This window comes from Lissotriton vulgaris, chromosome 9 (assembly GCF_964263255.1).
Source record: "Lissotriton vulgaris chromosome 9, aLisVul1.2, whole genome shotgun sequence".
NCBI lineage: Eukaryota > Metazoa > Chordata > Amphibia > Caudata > Salamandridae > Lissotriton > Lissotriton vulgaris.
This window is the reverse complement of record NC_141697.1, coordinates 922,505,972-922,523,219: the sequence shown is the minus strand read 5'-3', so window position 1 is coordinate 922,523,219 and position 17,248 is coordinate 922,505,972. Positions and strand designations below refer to the sequence as shown.

The window sequence follows — 17,248 nt, the reverse complement described above, 5'->3', positions numbered from 1 at the left end:
TGCAGAGTCTGAGGAAAGGAGGAGTGGCAGGGAGGGGATTGAATTGGATGAAATCCTTCTTGTCCGAGCGCAGCTTTCAGGTGAGGCAGGGCTCTCACTACTCCAGGGTCATCAAGTTGAAACAGAGAGTACCGCAAGGATCAACCCTGAGCCCGACCCAGTTTAATCCCTATGTTACACCGTTAGTGGAGATTGCAGATGGTGTTGGGATCAGGGTTGTGTCCTATGCCGATGACACGCAGCTGGTGGTCTCCCTGACAAAAGCACAGGAGACAGCAGCCACCAACTTTGTGGCTTGCATGCAAGATCTTGCTTCATGGATGGCGAATAACTGCCTGAAATTGAATGTCAGTAAGACCGAGGTGCTTGTGGTGGGAAGAGCCCCGTCGGTGTGGTCATCGGCATGGTGGCCCCAGTCTCTGGGATCCACCCGATGCCATGCAAGTGGGCAAAGAACTTAGGGGTCTGGCTGGATACAAAGCTATCTTTCGAGTATCACACCAGGCAGGTAGCAGGGGCCTGTTTTGGAGTCCTGAGGGGCCTCCAGAAAACCCTGGACATGCTGCCCACCACAGCCAGAAAGACCATGGTGCAGGCCCTGGTAGCCTTGCGCCTTGATTATAGCAACGTTCTGTATCTGGGGGTCACCGGTAAATGTATGCAAGCTTCAAGTTATACAGAATGTGGCTGCTCAGATAGTTCTTATGCTCCCTAGAAGGGCTTCCTCGAAGATGGCCTTAGCGTCTCTGTACTGGCTGCCGATAAGTAAGAGAATCCTGTTTAAGGCACTGTGTGTTTACCATCGTATCATCCAGGGGACTTGTCTGCCCTATCTGTCTGATTTATTGAGGCTCTACTCTCCAACACGCCAACTGAGATCGGTGGGGACGGGCCATGTGTGCGTCCCTGCCATTAAGAGAGCTAGGATGGGCGGCCACTCTTTCCGCTTTTTGGCAGCACAGCATTGGAACAAGCTCCCGGTGAGCCTACGGTTGGAGGGCTCGGAAGCTATCTTCCGGAAAAATCTGAAAACGTATCTTTTCCCTACAGGATAGGCAGGCTGGGCCAGGCTGGGTAAGAGTTGTGGCAGTTTTGTACCGCAGTGCGGGGACACACTGGCCTAGTGTAACCATGCGCTCTATAAATGCATCTATGATTATTATTATTATTATTATTATAGTGAATCTATAATAACACAAAAGCAGCACAAGTTGCTGCCTTATGTTAATCTCCGCGTGGGGAAGGCGTTGCATGGGTGGAGCGTGGGTATTCCCCCCCATCAATTCATGGTTTTTTAATCATTCCCAGAGTTACTAAGACTAGTTAACCTGGGAATGCGTTAAAATGATATGCCTTCCCAAGTGAGGCATAACAAGGAGAAATATGTTTATTTCTCCTCGTTATTACTTCTTTCGAAAGAGCAAACTGCTTCTAGGTATTGTTTCTGTGCTGGAAGGTGTCCCTTCCTGCACAAGAATAATCCTGGCTGTAACAAAGGCACTCTTGCACCATACCCAAGGGTGCCTGTGTTGGCGCTTGGCAGCCACAAGTGTGCCAACGTGGAGAGAGAGCAGGAATGCCTATATGTAAGTAATTATGGCACATTTCTGCTGCTCTCCCCATTTGTCACTGTGCAGCAAGTCGCTTTGCTGCATTTCACTGCGTCAAATATTAGTGAATCTGGGCTCTCTGGTTTAATCTGTTATAGCTTAAATGTTTTGTTGCACAGTCTTCTCATATGAAATACAAATGATGCTGTATGTATTAACTCCTGCTAGTATTGCAGATGATGATAACAATGATGATTATACCTGTTTTTTAAACAAATTATTCCATTACCCTGTCCATATTTTTGTAGGGATTAGAATTTCTGGTTGGTAACCACTTTCCTTAACATGTGCTTTGTAGAAATTAACCATGTTCCTCAATGTATCAGGACACTGCTGAAGATGATCAATGTACATTTTTCTTCATTGTGCAGTTACTTGGATTTCTGCAAAACATCAAGTGCAGTCAATCACAAGTTAATTGTGTTACCAGTACTGGCTATTACAGCAGATTCATGATGAAGATGGCCCAGGTTAGTAGAGTAAAGTTATACTAACTGGTATGTTGACACAAAGTGATTCTTAGTAAATAGTATGATTTACAGAATGACATTGTGTTTTATTATATCTCAAGGAGATTCCTTATATTTGTGAATATTTATGAATAATATTGTTAATGTACTTTAGGCATTGTGTGATTTCCCTAACATCATTAATAATTATGGTCATATTATGATTACTTGTACTGCATCAATTTTATCAATGTTCTACCAGATTCCCAACTCTGTCAGTTGTAAAAGAACTTACATACAAGTAGTAGCGTGAATGAGTGCAAACACAAACCACAACCTTCAGACTACCTTAGTCCAACCTTATACTTGTAACCTACCCACCTCACCCTTCGGTTCCTTCTTTGATGCCACCTGGATAAGCCAGGCTAAGTGTTACAATCCCTTCTGTTATACCACAGTGGTACTGAATGTTGTTAGTTTCACTAACAAAATGCAAATGTGTGTTTTTTATGGATCATATTTCTTGGTGGATATTGTTGGTGGATTTGGACTCTCTAGTTGTCAGTGCCTTCCCAGATCTAATGCTGACTATTGGTAAATATGGCAGCCCACTGGAGTCACTGCTAGGTTTGTTGATCATACACTTTTACATGATCACTGTTTTAAACAAATAATCAATCTCTGTTGTCACTTTGAGAAGTGGACAAGCGGGAAATAGACCGGTTATTGATCAGAAGCTCTTTGGGTGACCCGTTCTTTGGGGAGTCTTCCCTAAATGTTCCGATGGAGTTCACATTAGTCAAGGAAGGCACATCTTGGGATTCTACACCAAGTTACCCTACAGCCTTGCTTAACTGCCATACCTCCTTGGTTGGGTTTTCATGCCACACCTGCAAATAAATGGCCTTAACTACAGTTTTATGTCCATGCCATATTTGTTCATGACACTTAAAGCAAATAATTTTCTCATTTGCGAATACAAATGTGAATGTAAACATTATTAATGGCTGAGAACTGTGATGTGCATTAAATGTACCTCATGGGTTTTGGATGTTAAAGAATATTGATGTGTAGCGGTGTAGACCATGACCATGGTTCACATCTGAAGGCTTCAGTTCTTGTACGTTGACACTGTGCCTAATACATAAGGGGGTATGATAGACATATGTTTAGTGTGCTGAACAGACTTTTAGTGCACCAAACATTTTTGAACAGGCGCCTTTTAGGGTTAACAGGTCTATAAGGAATCTGGGTCGGGGTCCCATGGCAGACAGGGATTACTGAGCCCCAACTGTAACAGCTAGGGTCTTTTCCCACAGGTTCACCAACTGGGAGCTAAGGTTCCCTTAGCACTTGAACCTCAGGGCAGTGAGGCAAGCCAGTCTAAAGCTAGCTCCAGTAAGCCTGATCCCTAACAATAAAAATAAAAGAAAACTCCCAATATGAGCTTAAAACAACATGTTTAATAAAATTCAGGGATACAGGCTTTGTCATGGTATCAACACAATAGTTAAAGTCAAAACATAGAGCCATACACAGTGCAAATCAATATTGAAATACTTCAGGATAGAACTAAGAATACTTGCAGACTCAGAGCAAGTTAATAAAGTTTTCATTGCTTAGCGTTATGCAGTGTGTATTACTTCTATCTTTAAACTGACTACAAAACTACTGCATCCCCTAACAACAAGAAATCCTGCATGACAAAGCCTTATTGCTAATTATCATAGCACAAAGAATGCTACAAACAGTGCAAAACTCTTTCAGTGTCATGTTTTCTCTACCTTGGAAACCTGTGGGAGTTAGGGTGATAAACCAGCATTTTTGGGAGAGCTCATGTGGGGCTCTGCCATTCCCCTTGTAGCCCTAAGAGCAAATAGCGATCATTAGTACTGTCCCTGCCCTTCCTGGACATGGTCTCTTCTCCTTTGCACATTTTTCACAGCCCTCTGACACACATTTTCACACACAGGCATTATCTTCCAGCTGTCCCAGGCTTTCCTTTTTAGGTTTCGCCTGGCGTCCGCAGGCGAAATCTTATGTTGGGACAGTATGTGCCTTTGTCCCGCCTGTCACTTCCATTGGCTAGCTCCATAAATGGAGGCTAGCCATTGGAAGAGAGATCTGTCCGTCATTGTCCGAGGCGATCCGTGGGCGTTCCGGCAATTTTTTCCCTCTCCGCCCCTTGTAGAACGTCATTGCGGCGGTGGGCCGTGTTCTTTTTTTGTTGTTGTTTTTTTTGGTTCATTCCTCCAGGCCGACCGCCGCCGGAAGAAGTCCTGGTGAGTGCTCCCCTCCCCTGGTCCATGTGCCCGTTCCCTTGCCCCCTCCCGCTGTCCGTGTGCCGTTCCCGCTCTCCCCCCCTGCTGTCCGTGTGCCGTTCCCGCCCCCCCTCCCGCTGTCCATGTCTCCGGCCCCGGCCCTACTCTGCCTGCCGTGTATTGCCGCTAGGCAGGGAAAGCCCATGGGTGCACAGGGAGCAGGAGAGCTGCAGCAGCCAGGCCAGCTAAGCAGGCACGGAGCTCAGAGGCACACAGGGTAACTCCACGTCTTCGGGTCCCCCTGCACAGCACCTCGATTCCTTAGGACAGCGGCTGCGGTGACTATCGCACACTGTGATCTTGGTGACTTCAGGTCTTCGGCCCCTCCTGCACAGTGCCTCGATTCCTTCCTTTATTCAAGGTTTGATGCAGCATGAGGCTGCGCTGTGCTTAGGGTGGTGGATGCGGTAACAGTCGCACACTGTGACCTTGGTGACCCCAGGTCTACAGCCCCTCCAGCACAGTGCCTCGATTCCTTTCTTTATTCAAGGTTTCATGCAGTGTGAGGCTGCGCTGTGCTTAGGACGGCGGTTGCGGTAACTGTCACACACTGTGACCTTGGTAACTCCAGGTATTCGGCCCCCCCTGCACAGCGCCTTGATTCCTTTCTTTATTCAAGGTTTCATGCAGCGTGAGGCTGCGCTGTGTTTAAGACGGAAGCTGCTGTAACTGTCGCACACTGTGACCTTGTGACAGGGTGCAGTGTGTGCCACGAAGCCGAAAGTGGTCAGCGCTTGAAGTGCAGGTGTGTGTGGGAGGGGACGAGCCTGGGACAACGGAACTCTGGGGACGGCCTCACTTCCTCATTCTTTCCAGGTTTCTCTCCATTGTGTCGATACTCCAACCCCCCCCCCCCTGGCTCTCAGGCCTGTCCAGCCCCCTGCTCTCTGCTCTTAGCAGTCTCTTGCGTGTAGGATGTCACTGGGTGTCTTCTGTCGTCTCTCTAATTCCCCTCTTTCTGTCCCTCGGTTTCTTTTGTTTTTCTACATACCTGTTTTAAATAGCACCAATGCAGCGCTGCACAACATGCTTTTGCACCCTACCAGCTGTCTCATGCTATCTAGCCCTATCTTTTGCTCTCTACCCTGTTTACCCCTTTTGTCTCTGGTCCTACCCCAGCAGGTAACATTAGCCCCATAGCCTCCGCAATGCGGAGGTCCCACAACCTCCAGGGGGCCCCCTCCGGAATGTTGCAGGTGTGGCAGGCCAGTGCACTGAAAGCTCCGGACAGGGTCCAGAAAGTGGGTAGCCCCCTCACCTTTCGTTAAGCCGCTGCTCTGCCCACTCTTCCCCTGAGCCTCATCCCAGCCCATGCTCTATGTATCCTGTGCAGTCTCTCACTGACTTACTAAAAATATAAAAACAGCATAATTGTATTGTAATTGCATTTATATAGCCATAGCTTTACTATACAGTTGATATTAAAAATTATAATATGATCTAGTTAGTCAAGAAGCAGCGATCTTTTAGGTGTCAGGTATTGGTGGGCATTGTTAGAATGTTTTTTCATGGTGAGGCATGATGTGGACTTCTCTGTGTGCTATTGTCATGCGCTGTTCAAGCATCAGCATAGAAGTGACTACTTAATTGTATTTCAGTGCTTGTTTAACCTACCGCCCCATAGTATTATCATTCCATGTTAGCATTTTATTTTCAATAGCGCTTTCTATGACGAACGAGGCTTCGGAGCGCTTTCTAGGGAATTGAGTAAACAGCTAAATCTTTTTGTGCTTGATTGGTAGAATCTGCATTCTATTGTGTGTCTGTGGGCAATATTATGGCATGAAGCAGAGAGATGTGAGAGGGGCAGAGACACGTTTCCATAGTGCTAGAAATACAACAACAGTGCAAGTACAGTGGGGCAATTTTTGAAAAATCACATGCACACCATAGTCCCTGGCCAAACCCTGCCTACAATCTGGCCTCGTTAGATACTGAGAAACCTCATAATATCTTTAAACACATATGAATAACGTTTTTACAGTGCATAACATGAAGAGAATCACCTCTTGTTGTTCCCAAATTTGCCAGTGAAGAAACACGAGGCACTACGCTGCAGGGTGGTCTGCCCAGGATCATACAATTTGGGTAAACGTGGACGCTGGGATTTGAGCCTAGGTTTTCAGTTGGCATTATTCAGCCACACGAGGTATCTGCACAGTCTACTTTTGTTGAAAAAAAGACATTGCTTTGTGTATTAATGAAGTGTGAGCGAGGCGCTGGGACAGGGTGTAAGCAGGACTGCCTCCTACTGTTGTATTTCTATCTAGGACCCTAATTCGATATTCCTGATTTATGCCCTTATGTGGTTATAATAAATATTATCTTTATAAAGGCATAGGAATCATATCCATATTTAGTCGTAGCCCATGCAATCCCAATTAAGCAAGGCTACTTCCCCAGACTCCTAGAGAGTACAACAAGTTCTTTAAACAAAACAAACCTCCAGCAACCTGGGAAATCCCCATGCTTCTGTTTTGATTTGTCCTAGAACTCCTGCGAACACTGAAAGAACGGCCAGTTCTTTGTGACATCTTTATTGACGTCTTATGTCCAACCTTACGTCAAACCCGGCACCTTTCAGGTATAAATATTCCAGCGTTGCCTTAAGCAAACACACGGTGGTTTGGAGCAGAGCGGCTATCTACTTGCCCGAGAGCCCAGCTAATGCGAGAGCCCACGGACGCCGCCCCTCCCTTTTGACGCACTGAGAAAGACGCTGTCTTTTTCTCCGGCCGAGAAAATCCAGCTCCGGTGTTTTCAGCCGCCCTTGCGGGTTGCTGGGATATCAAGTCCTGAGAAAGAGATACCAGACCTCCTGCTTTCTATTACCCAGGTACGGAGCTGACTAAACCCTTAACCGCATCGCTGCGGCAGCTTTTCCCGCTGTACACGGACATTTTTAAATTACCGCGTTACATGACGAGCTCAGCTCGTCATGAGCGCACGGCAGGTTACGCTCATGACGAGCCGAGCTTGTCATCAGCCCGGAAGGGGTTAAAGAGAATTCTTGACTCAGATTCTTGGCAAAAACCAACTTAACTTAAACTGCAACTTACTTACTCCTTCCCACGTATTAGGCTTAGGTCAGGTACACCGGGGTAGGCGTATTTAGAAGCACCAGTTGAGTACGTTAGTCAATGTTTTTATGTATGTATATATTTTATCCATTTTAAAGTATAATATGGCTAAGAAACCATATCAATGCTTTTACAGTATTATTTCATAATACTCCTTTTACTGTAGCACTTTACTTTATGATAAGTATTGCAATTGTGGCAATTCATTTCTCTTGCATGAGAAAGAAGACTGCTCAATAAATAACACCTTTTATTGAAAACGCCTGTCTCTCTATTTCTCTGCACTCTGGTGAAACTAAGTATGCACAATTGACTGAGTGAAATAGCTGTCTATTGTTTTCACACGACTCTAGAGATACACTCTTATTCTGAGGGAGCAAAGTTGTCATGTTTATGGTTGTCAGAAGCTAATCCCTACTTGTCTATCCAGGGAAGTTAAACTCCTCCTTGTTTATTCGAGAAAGTTTCTAGTGACCTCTGAGCTAGCTGGCAAAACTAATTAAGTCTAATATAGTCAGTAGAGACCTAGTCAACCTCAGTCCTACGTCTACACTGCTGTTTATATTATTCCAATGCGCAGAGCCTATTGGGAATATAGGAACTACACTACACTACTGGCCAGACCCGGTGTCCACAGAGGATGGAGGGGTGCGGGCGGATACGGGGGCTCGCCACCCGGTTGCTGATGGGGGGACTCCTGCTTCTCGCCGTGTGCTGATGCTAGGCGCTGCATGGGGGTGCAGCGGTGAGTGCAGTATTATCATTCCATGTTAGCATTTTATTTTCAATAGTGCTTTCTATTACGAACGAGGCTTCGGAGCGCTTTCTAGCGAATTGAGTAAACAGCTAAATCTTTTTGTGCTTGATTGGTAGAATCTGCGTTTTATTGGATGTCTGTGGGCAGTATTATGGCATGAAGCAGAGAGATGTGAGAGGGGCAGAGACACGTTTCCAAAATGCTAGAAATACAACAACAGTGCAAGTACAGTGGGGCAATTTAGAAAAATCACATGCACACCATAGTCCCTGGCCAAACCCAGCCTACAATCTGGCTTCGTTAGATACTGAGAAACATCATAATATCTTTAAACAAATATGAATAACGTTTTTACAGTGCATAACATGAAGAGAATCACCTCTTGTTGTTCCCAAATTTGCCAGTGAAGAAACACGAGGCACTACGCTGCAGGGTGGTCTGCCCAGGATCATACAATTTGGGTAAACGTGGACGCTGGGATTTGAGCCTAGGTTTTCAGTTGGCATTATTCAGCCACACAAGGTATCTGCACAGTCTACTTTTGTAGAAAAAAAGACATTGCTTTGTGTATTAATGAAGTGTGGTCAATAAAACTTGCATGTCGAATATAGGAACCACTTGCTAACCAACCTGATACTTCACAAGACGTCTGTCCAGATAGTTAGATAGTGTGTGTGTGGCTGGCTCTGGGTGTGTGTGGCTGGCTCTGGGTGTGTGTGTGTGTGGCTCTGGGTGTGTGTGTGTGGCTCTGGGTGTGTGTGGTAGTAATTGCTGTCTGCTGAGCTCATCCTTAGGGTACAGTAGGTCTCACATTTGCGAGAGATTAAGCTAATGGCAATGTAAATGACAATGCCATTTATTTATCTGTTTTCAAAACCTACACATAAATACAAATTTTGTCATTTACAATGCCAATAGCTCTAACTTTTCCAAAGGCGAAACCATTGCATTGTAAATGCTTGTTTTCATTTTCACAAATGTGCCTGATAGTGCTTTTCTGAGTTTTTTCTTTTTCAGTAACTGGAAGCCTGTACCTGTCTATGTGTGGTGCCTGTGTGAGGCTTGATGAGATCCCCGCCTGCCCAGCACTGCCCCTGAGTGTAAGAAGTGGACGATTTTTGACTTGCTTTCCTCAAGATCAGGGAAGCAGATATGTCCCACTCTTTGGTGTGCTGCCACTCTCACCTTTCTACAGTCAGGCATGGACCACTGTGTGTTCCCTCATAAATGGCATGGGGACACTGGCGTAACGAAAAGTGAGGGGGCCTCCCTGCACGGTACTTAGAGGGGCCCCCTCCGGGCTCAATCAGGAGCTCTACCGCCAGAGTGCAGTGCAGAGGGGGCCCCTTGGAGCTAGTGGCCCCCCGCACTGTGGGGCTGCGGGGGCCTGTGTTACGCCCCTGCATGGGGAGTTGGAGGAGGCACACTGTGACGCTGAAGGGGTGCTGGCCTGCCCTGGCAGCCCTTAACAATGTAGCATCACAGCCCTCCTGTTGCCAGTAGCCTCAGGGCAATAGCCCCACTGTGATTGTAAGTGGGGAAAAGGGGGGATTGCCGGGCACACATCTCAACACTGAATAGTCTTTCGGGCACAGTCCCTCCTTGGGGAGACTTTGTTTTGAAATTGCATCTCACAGAACTGCCTTTTTTCATCCGACAGCACTGGGGAACTGTTAGATGGTTCCTCCATGAAGGAGAGCAATACAGGTCCACATCTCTGGCTCCATTAGGCCGACTCACATGTGGACTGCTGTAGTTCAGCTACCAGGGGACAAATGTCCAAATTTTCACGCAGGTCAGCAAACAAAGTGGCTGTACTGTGTTGCATAAAAGGGAGAGAACAGAAATGCTTCATGTTTACAAACCTATCAAGCATTTCTGCTCTCTTCGTGTACTGAGTCACTGTGTACAAGGGTACCAGCGTTACAGGCAGGATTGCTTTTGTGCAGGAACAGACACCTTCCTGCACAAAAACAAAATTTAGAGTTAGTTTCCTCTTTAGGTCTCGGCCTATTTCCATTCCGCAGGAATGGAATAGGACGAGTCTATAGCAGTGAAACCAAGAGTCTCACCATGAGCCCAAAAAAGAGGTTTTTCACGAGTGCATGTGCTCTCGTGCACAAGCTTGCCCCAGCCTTCTGCCTGCCTCCTGCCTTGAAGGCAATCTGCATCTCCGCCCCCTGCTGCTCCCTCCCACTCGCTCGCACATCAAAGGCTGCTCACTCAAACACCATATGCCTGCTCCCCACCCCCGCCCCCCACCAGACTTCATTGGAATGTGCTACGTGCATTCTCCCCTCCCTTTCAGCCCTTTTAGCCTCTTTCCCAGCTCCCAGCTGGACCCTCCTTTCGTCTATCTCGTTATCTTCTCCACTCTCGCCTCATTTTTTTTTCTTTATTTTCTCTCCCGGCCTTGTAAATATGCCCCCTCCCCCATGCACTAAATCACACTTTTCTTTTGATCCACATACTTGTTATCCTATGAGAATGGAGGCAGATGTGGCAGAAGGACATTAATCTTCCACTTACTGACACTGGTTGTCTTGGTGTGGAACTGAGGTTGTGTGTGCCCACTGTATCTAGGGAAATCACAACAGGCTTGATCACGAATATCGAGAAACCACCGGCTCGAATTAAGCACTGCCAGGCAGACACCACGTGCTAGTCTCTGTGCATATCACTTATTGTACTCCAAGTAAACCGCACTTGTGCGCCAAGCATGCAGGAAACCTTCTTGTTTTTAACCTAACAAAGCCAGACTTTGATGTGACGTCACCAAACTAAAGACGTAATCCAGTGGGGTGTCTGAAACCTGTATCCCAAGAGACCCGGTTGCAGAATGTATTTATTGTTGTGGCTTTTTACAGGTTTCTAGCATCTCAAGGTGGTCTGGAAGGTTCAGCCCCGCCTGCGCGTAGCCGTAGATGCAGTTTTTGATCCCAATAATAAAATCAGATGTCCTCTTTCGGAGGGCGCAGCTGGAGCGCTGAGGTCATCAGAGGTCTATTTCTACCACAAACCCGCTCTGTTCCTCTTGCGCTTGCAGTGAAACGGAGCCCCTCTCCAGGCACGTTTCTCAGCAGCGCTCCTCTATCTCAGATGAATGCAGAGGAACATTCGGCGCACAGCTGTTGTTTTCATTCCCTCGCTGGTGTGGGTTTAACAGGCGCCATGGTGTGATGGGCGCACAGACCGAGTCTGCACAGGCGCAGGACGGAGCTGTGCGCTCTTTCAAACAATTAAGTTACTTCTGTTAACTCAGCAGAGGGGTAGCGCAGCACTCAAATCAAATGACAGGTTTTCCAATACCTTGCACCAGCAAAGAGTCATGCAAAGTAACGCCTCCTTGAAGCAGGCGCTAATCTGGAGAAATGTTTTTATTTCTCATACAATTTCGCGGAATTTATGTGCACATCTTCATAGAGCACACATCCAATGTGTGAAATGGATTACGCTTTGGAGTGGAAGATTATGCAATTCTCATTCATTGTACTACTGAATGTAATCTCATTTTTAGGGCTCGACCTCTGCCAATGCGCAAGCATTGCAGATGTCGAACATATTATGGCTTATCCAGACCTTAACTAAAGGGGCGATTTGATGCTGTGCCCGTGAAAAAGCGCGTGCACAGCATCAAAGCCACCAGCCTCCCTCCACAAGCTCACCCCAGCGTGCGCTCTGTCATTTCTCCTCCCCTAATAATTCACTGCCCACGGCCGGCCGGCACATCAAAGGCTGCTGCTCCCCGTGCGTCTCGTCACCCTTACTCTCAGCTATTCTTCCCTTCTTGCCTCTCCCCGCCCCCCCCCTCCCCTCCCCACCACAGCAATGCCGAGGGCTTGTATGCCTTCTCCCACGCTCGTTTACTTAACGTTCCCTGGCCTGCACACTTAACTTTCCCTAGCTCTGATGCCTGGGACTTCATTCCGCTTTTTTTTTTTTACAATGCATTTACCAATGCTTGTTTTTTATTTGCGGCCTTGCATTTCTATCTACCCCTCCTTCCTCTCTCCCTCCCTCCCTCTCGCTCAGCGCCGAGGCCGAGCCCCTGGCACAGCTTTACAACAGAGGCCCTCGGCAACAGGGAGAGTCGATTTACACAGGCAGCAATGCAGCCTCTAGACTCTGCAGCCTGGGCCTACATACAAACAGGCAACCATGGACACGAAGAAACGACATAGCAAAAATATATCAATCTAACCATGGAGACTTTATGGCCACCATTTGCACGACTCCAGGCAAATACCAGATCAGGCCTCTTTTGCTGTTAAAAGATTGACAGTTATTACCCAAATCAATTAACTCTTGTTTTGTGGATCACGAAAGCCTTGGCTGCCCCTGCCAGAGCACAATTCCCATACAGAGCACCAACGCCTATGCTCATTTAACTGAGAGAGTTTTTAACTGAGAGGTCAGTTTCTTTATTGTTTGATTATTTAAAATCTTACAATATACAGTTACAAAAATACTTTTAGTATAAAACCAATAAAACTTTCATCATAAAATTCATTAAAATATATCCTTAGTATACTTCATTTAGGACTTAGTCTACTAATTTTGTTTTTACCATTAATAAAAATTTTACAAAGGTAGCATTCATGGCTATATCATTTGATCATTTGATCTCTCATTCAGTGAGGTTTTTCTTCGCAGTCTCAAACGTAACTTTGCCATACATGCAGACGCATGCTTGTTAACTTACCCTTATTTAGATGATGTCCGCTTTTCAGTGATTTTCGCCATCCTACAAAGCACCGTGCTTCTAAAGACTTCAATATGGGTAACCATTTTTGCAAACCTGCAACACCTTCCTAAAGAGGTTTAGTCCTCATTGAATGTATGTGATGATATCAACCTCATTCGCGAGTCAACAAAAAGGTTGACATTAATACACAGGTCCCGTGATGCAAATTGAAAAGAAAAAAAACCAGCCCTTCGTCCCATTCACTCCAGACATCTCCATTCGCACCTCTGCATTATCTTCCTAGAGCACAACCACCAGAGACGAGTTGTTCCCAAATAAAACACAGTGACTGCTACTTGAGGCCCTGAAATTAGAAGTGTGCACAATGCAGTTTCCGGGATCGGACATTAGCACAACTGATTTAAATATGCCTCAAGTTGTAACACGTAGAACAATGATGGAAATTAAAGCCAGTTCACAAGAGAAGCAACATTCCAGTTTTCACTCGCACAGCCACCACACAGCTCCACCGATGCATCCACCACACAGCTCCACCACACAGCTCCACTGATGCACCCACCACACAGCTCCACCAATGCACCCACCACACAGCTCCACCAATGCACCCACTAAGCTCCACCGATGCACCCACCACACAACTTCACTGATGCATCCACCACAGAGCTCCACCGAGGCACCCACCACACAGCTCCACCGAGGCACCCACCACACAGTTCTACCATGCCCCCACCACACAGCTCCACCGATGCACCCACCACACAGCTCCACAGATGCACCCACCACACAGCTCCACAGATGCACCCACCACACAGCTCCACTGATGCACCCACCACACAGCTCCACTGAGGCACCCACCACACAGCTCCACTGAGTCACCCACCACACGGCTCCACCGATGCACCCACCACACAGCTCCACCTATGCACCCACCACACAGCTCCACCGATGCACCCACCACCCAGCTCCACCGATGCACCCACCACCCAGCTCCAAGGATGCTCCCACCACCCAGCTCCACCGATGCACCCACCATACAGCTCCACCGATGCACCCACCACACAGCTCCACCGATGCACCCACCACACAGCTCCACCGAGGCACCCACCACACAGCTCCACAGATGCACCCACCACATAGCTCCACAGATGCACCCACCACACAGCTCCACAGATGCACCCACCACACAGCTCCACAGATGCACCCATCACACAGCTCCACCGAAGCACCCAACACACAGCTCCGCCGATGCACCCACCACACAACTCCGCCGAGGCACCCACCACCCAGCTCCACCGATGCAGCCACCACACAGCTCCACCGACACAGCTCCATCGATGCACCCACCACCCAGCTCCACCGATGCACCCACCACACAGCTAAACCGACACAGCTCCACCGATGCACCCACCACTCAGCTCCACCGAGGCACCCACCACACAGCTCCACCAAGGCACCCACCACACAGCTCTACCATGCCCCCACCACACACCTCCACCGATGCACCCACCACACAGCTCCACAGATGCACCGACCACACAGCTCCACTGATGCACCCACCACACACACAGCTCCACCGACACAGCTCCACCGATGCACCCACCACACAGCTTAACTGAGGCACCCACCACACAGCCCTACCGATGCACCCACCACACAGCCCTACCGATGCACCCACCACACAGCTCCACCGATGCACCCACCACACAGCTCCACAGATGCACCCACCACCCAGCTCCACCGATGCACCCACCACACAGCTCCACCGACACAGCTCCACTGATGCACCCACCACACAGCTCCACCGATGCACCCACCACACAGTTCCACCGATGCAGCCACCACACAGCTCCACCAATACAGCTCCACTGATGCACCCACCAACCAGCTCCACCGATGCACCCACCACACAGCTCCACCGATGTAGCCACCACACAGCTCCACCGACACAGCTCCACCGATGCACCCACCACCCAGCTCCACCGATGCACCCACCACACAGCTCCACCAACACAGCTCCACCGATGCACCCACCACACAGCTCCACCGATGCACCCACCACACAGCTCCACCGATGCAGCCATCACACAGCTCCACCGACACAGCTCTACCAATGCACCCACCACCCAGCTCCACCGATGCACCCACCACACAGCTCCACTGACACAGCTCCACCGATGCACCCACCACACAGCTCCACCGAGGCACCCACCACACAGCTCCTCTGATGCACCCACCACACAGCTCCACTGACACAGCTCCACCGATGCACCCACCACACAGCTCCACTGAGGCACCCACCACACAGCTCCACCGAGGCACCCACCACACAGCCCTACCGATGCACCCACCACACAGCTCCACCGATGCACCCACCACACAGCTCCACCGATGCACCCACCACACAGCTCCACTGATGCACCCACCACCCAGCTCCACCGATGCACCCACCACAGTGCTCCACCAACACAGCTCCACCGATGCAGCCACCACACAGCTCCCCCGATGCAGCCACCACACAGCTCCACTGACACAGCTCCACCGATGCACCCACCACCCAGCTCCACCGATGCACCCACCACACAGCTCCACCGATGCAGCCACCTCACAGCTCCACCGACACAGCTCCACCGATGCACCCACCACCCAGCTCCACCAATGCACCCACCACACAGCTCCACCGACACAGGTCCACCGATGCACCCACCACAAAGCTCCACTGATGCACCCACCACACAGCTCCACCGATGCAGCCACCACACAGCTCCACCAACACAGCTCCACAGATGCACCCACCACCCAGCTCCACCAATGAACACACAACACACAGCTCCACCGACACAGCTCCACCGATGGGCCCACCACACAGCTCCTCCGATGCACCCACCACACAGCTCCACCAAGGCACCCACCATACAGCTCCACCAAGGCACCCTCCACACAGCTTCACAGATGCACCCTCCACACAGCTTCACCGAGGCACCCACCACAGAGCTCCACCGAGGCACCCACCACACAGCTCCACAGATGCACCCATCACACAGCTCCACCGAAGCACCCACCACACAGCTCCACCGAAGCACCCACCACACAGCTCCACCGATGCACCCACCACACAGCTCCGCCGATGCACCCACCACACAACTCCGCCGAGGCACCCTCCACACAGCTCCACCGATGCACCCACCACACAGCTCCACCGATGCTCCAAATAAGCTCCACCAATGCACCCACCACACAGCTCCACCAATGCATACACTAAGCTCCTCCGATGCACACACCACTCAGCGCAACCACAGCATCACTCAGCGCAACCACAGCATCACTCAGACCACCACAGCATCACTCAGCGCAACCACAGCATCACTGGTTCAAATATGTTCTTTCAATGTTTCAAACTGTTTTCAAGCTTTCAAGCTTTATTACAAATCACAAAAAGATGTTAACATTTCACTTCTGTTCTTGGATTTTCGTCACAATAAAAAACACTGAACATAATCTTCACAAAAGTTATTTACAAAAGTTTAAGCTATTGCCATTACAAATTAAATAAATTATTTAAGTATTAATTATTTAAAAAAATCAAAAGCCATTGTTATTTGTAATATCAATACATCTAAGTCACATAAATACAAAATATGTTGCATTACAAATGGTATAGGTGTCACATTTGCGAAAGTTATAACTATTGGCATTGTAAATGACAAAGCTATTAATTTAGCTATTTTAAAAAATAACACATAAATAAAACAAATTTAATTCATAAGACCAATAGCTCAAACTTTCCTAATGCGAGCCCTATTGCATTTCCAATGCTTGTTTGAGAAAAGATCCCTTGGGGTCCCTGAGAGTACCTGGGGCCTCAGAGTATCTTTCTGGTCCCCAAAGTATCTTTCTGGCCCCTGAGTGTATGATGGGTAGTGCATTTCAGTTTATGTATCTGTCTTTCCTTAGTGGGAGTTATTCAAATGTGATCGAATTTGGGGAAGTTTAATTAAACTTTCTTTAGTGAGTGGTCAGTTTAACCACTGTGCATAGGGTTGCTTTTAGAAAGGCTAAGTGTTGTCCTAGAGGCCTCTAGAAAAAGTGAGAATGGTTTGGCCTTGTCAATGATATTTAGCATTTCTGTGTGTGGTATATCTGAGGATGACCAAGTAAGTTTAAAGTTCTGACCTCTGTCACAGCATTCATGGACTATTGAAGGGCTTCAGCCTTATTCATCTTTCTCTCAAAATTATCGTGTACTATTACAGTATGCAGTGGCCTTGTACAATACTGCCAAGTGCTGTATTATCTCACCAATCAGTCAGAACAAACATTTGCAGCATT

General features: G+C 48.2%; 1 protein-coding gene across 1 annotated transcript in view; it reads left to right on the top strand.

The window, feature by feature from the left end:
• The window catches only part of LOC147692528 (uncharacterized), a 244,320-nt gene that overhangs the window by 53,591 nt on the left and 173,481 nt on the right, over nt 1-17,248 (top strand). The window contains exon 4 of the mRNA XM_086936800.1: nt 1,982-2,080. Within this exon, the coding sequence (XP_086792926.1) occupies nt 1,982-2,080 (99 nt within the window). The remainder of the gene's footprint in view (nt 1-1,981; nt 2,081-17,248) is intronic.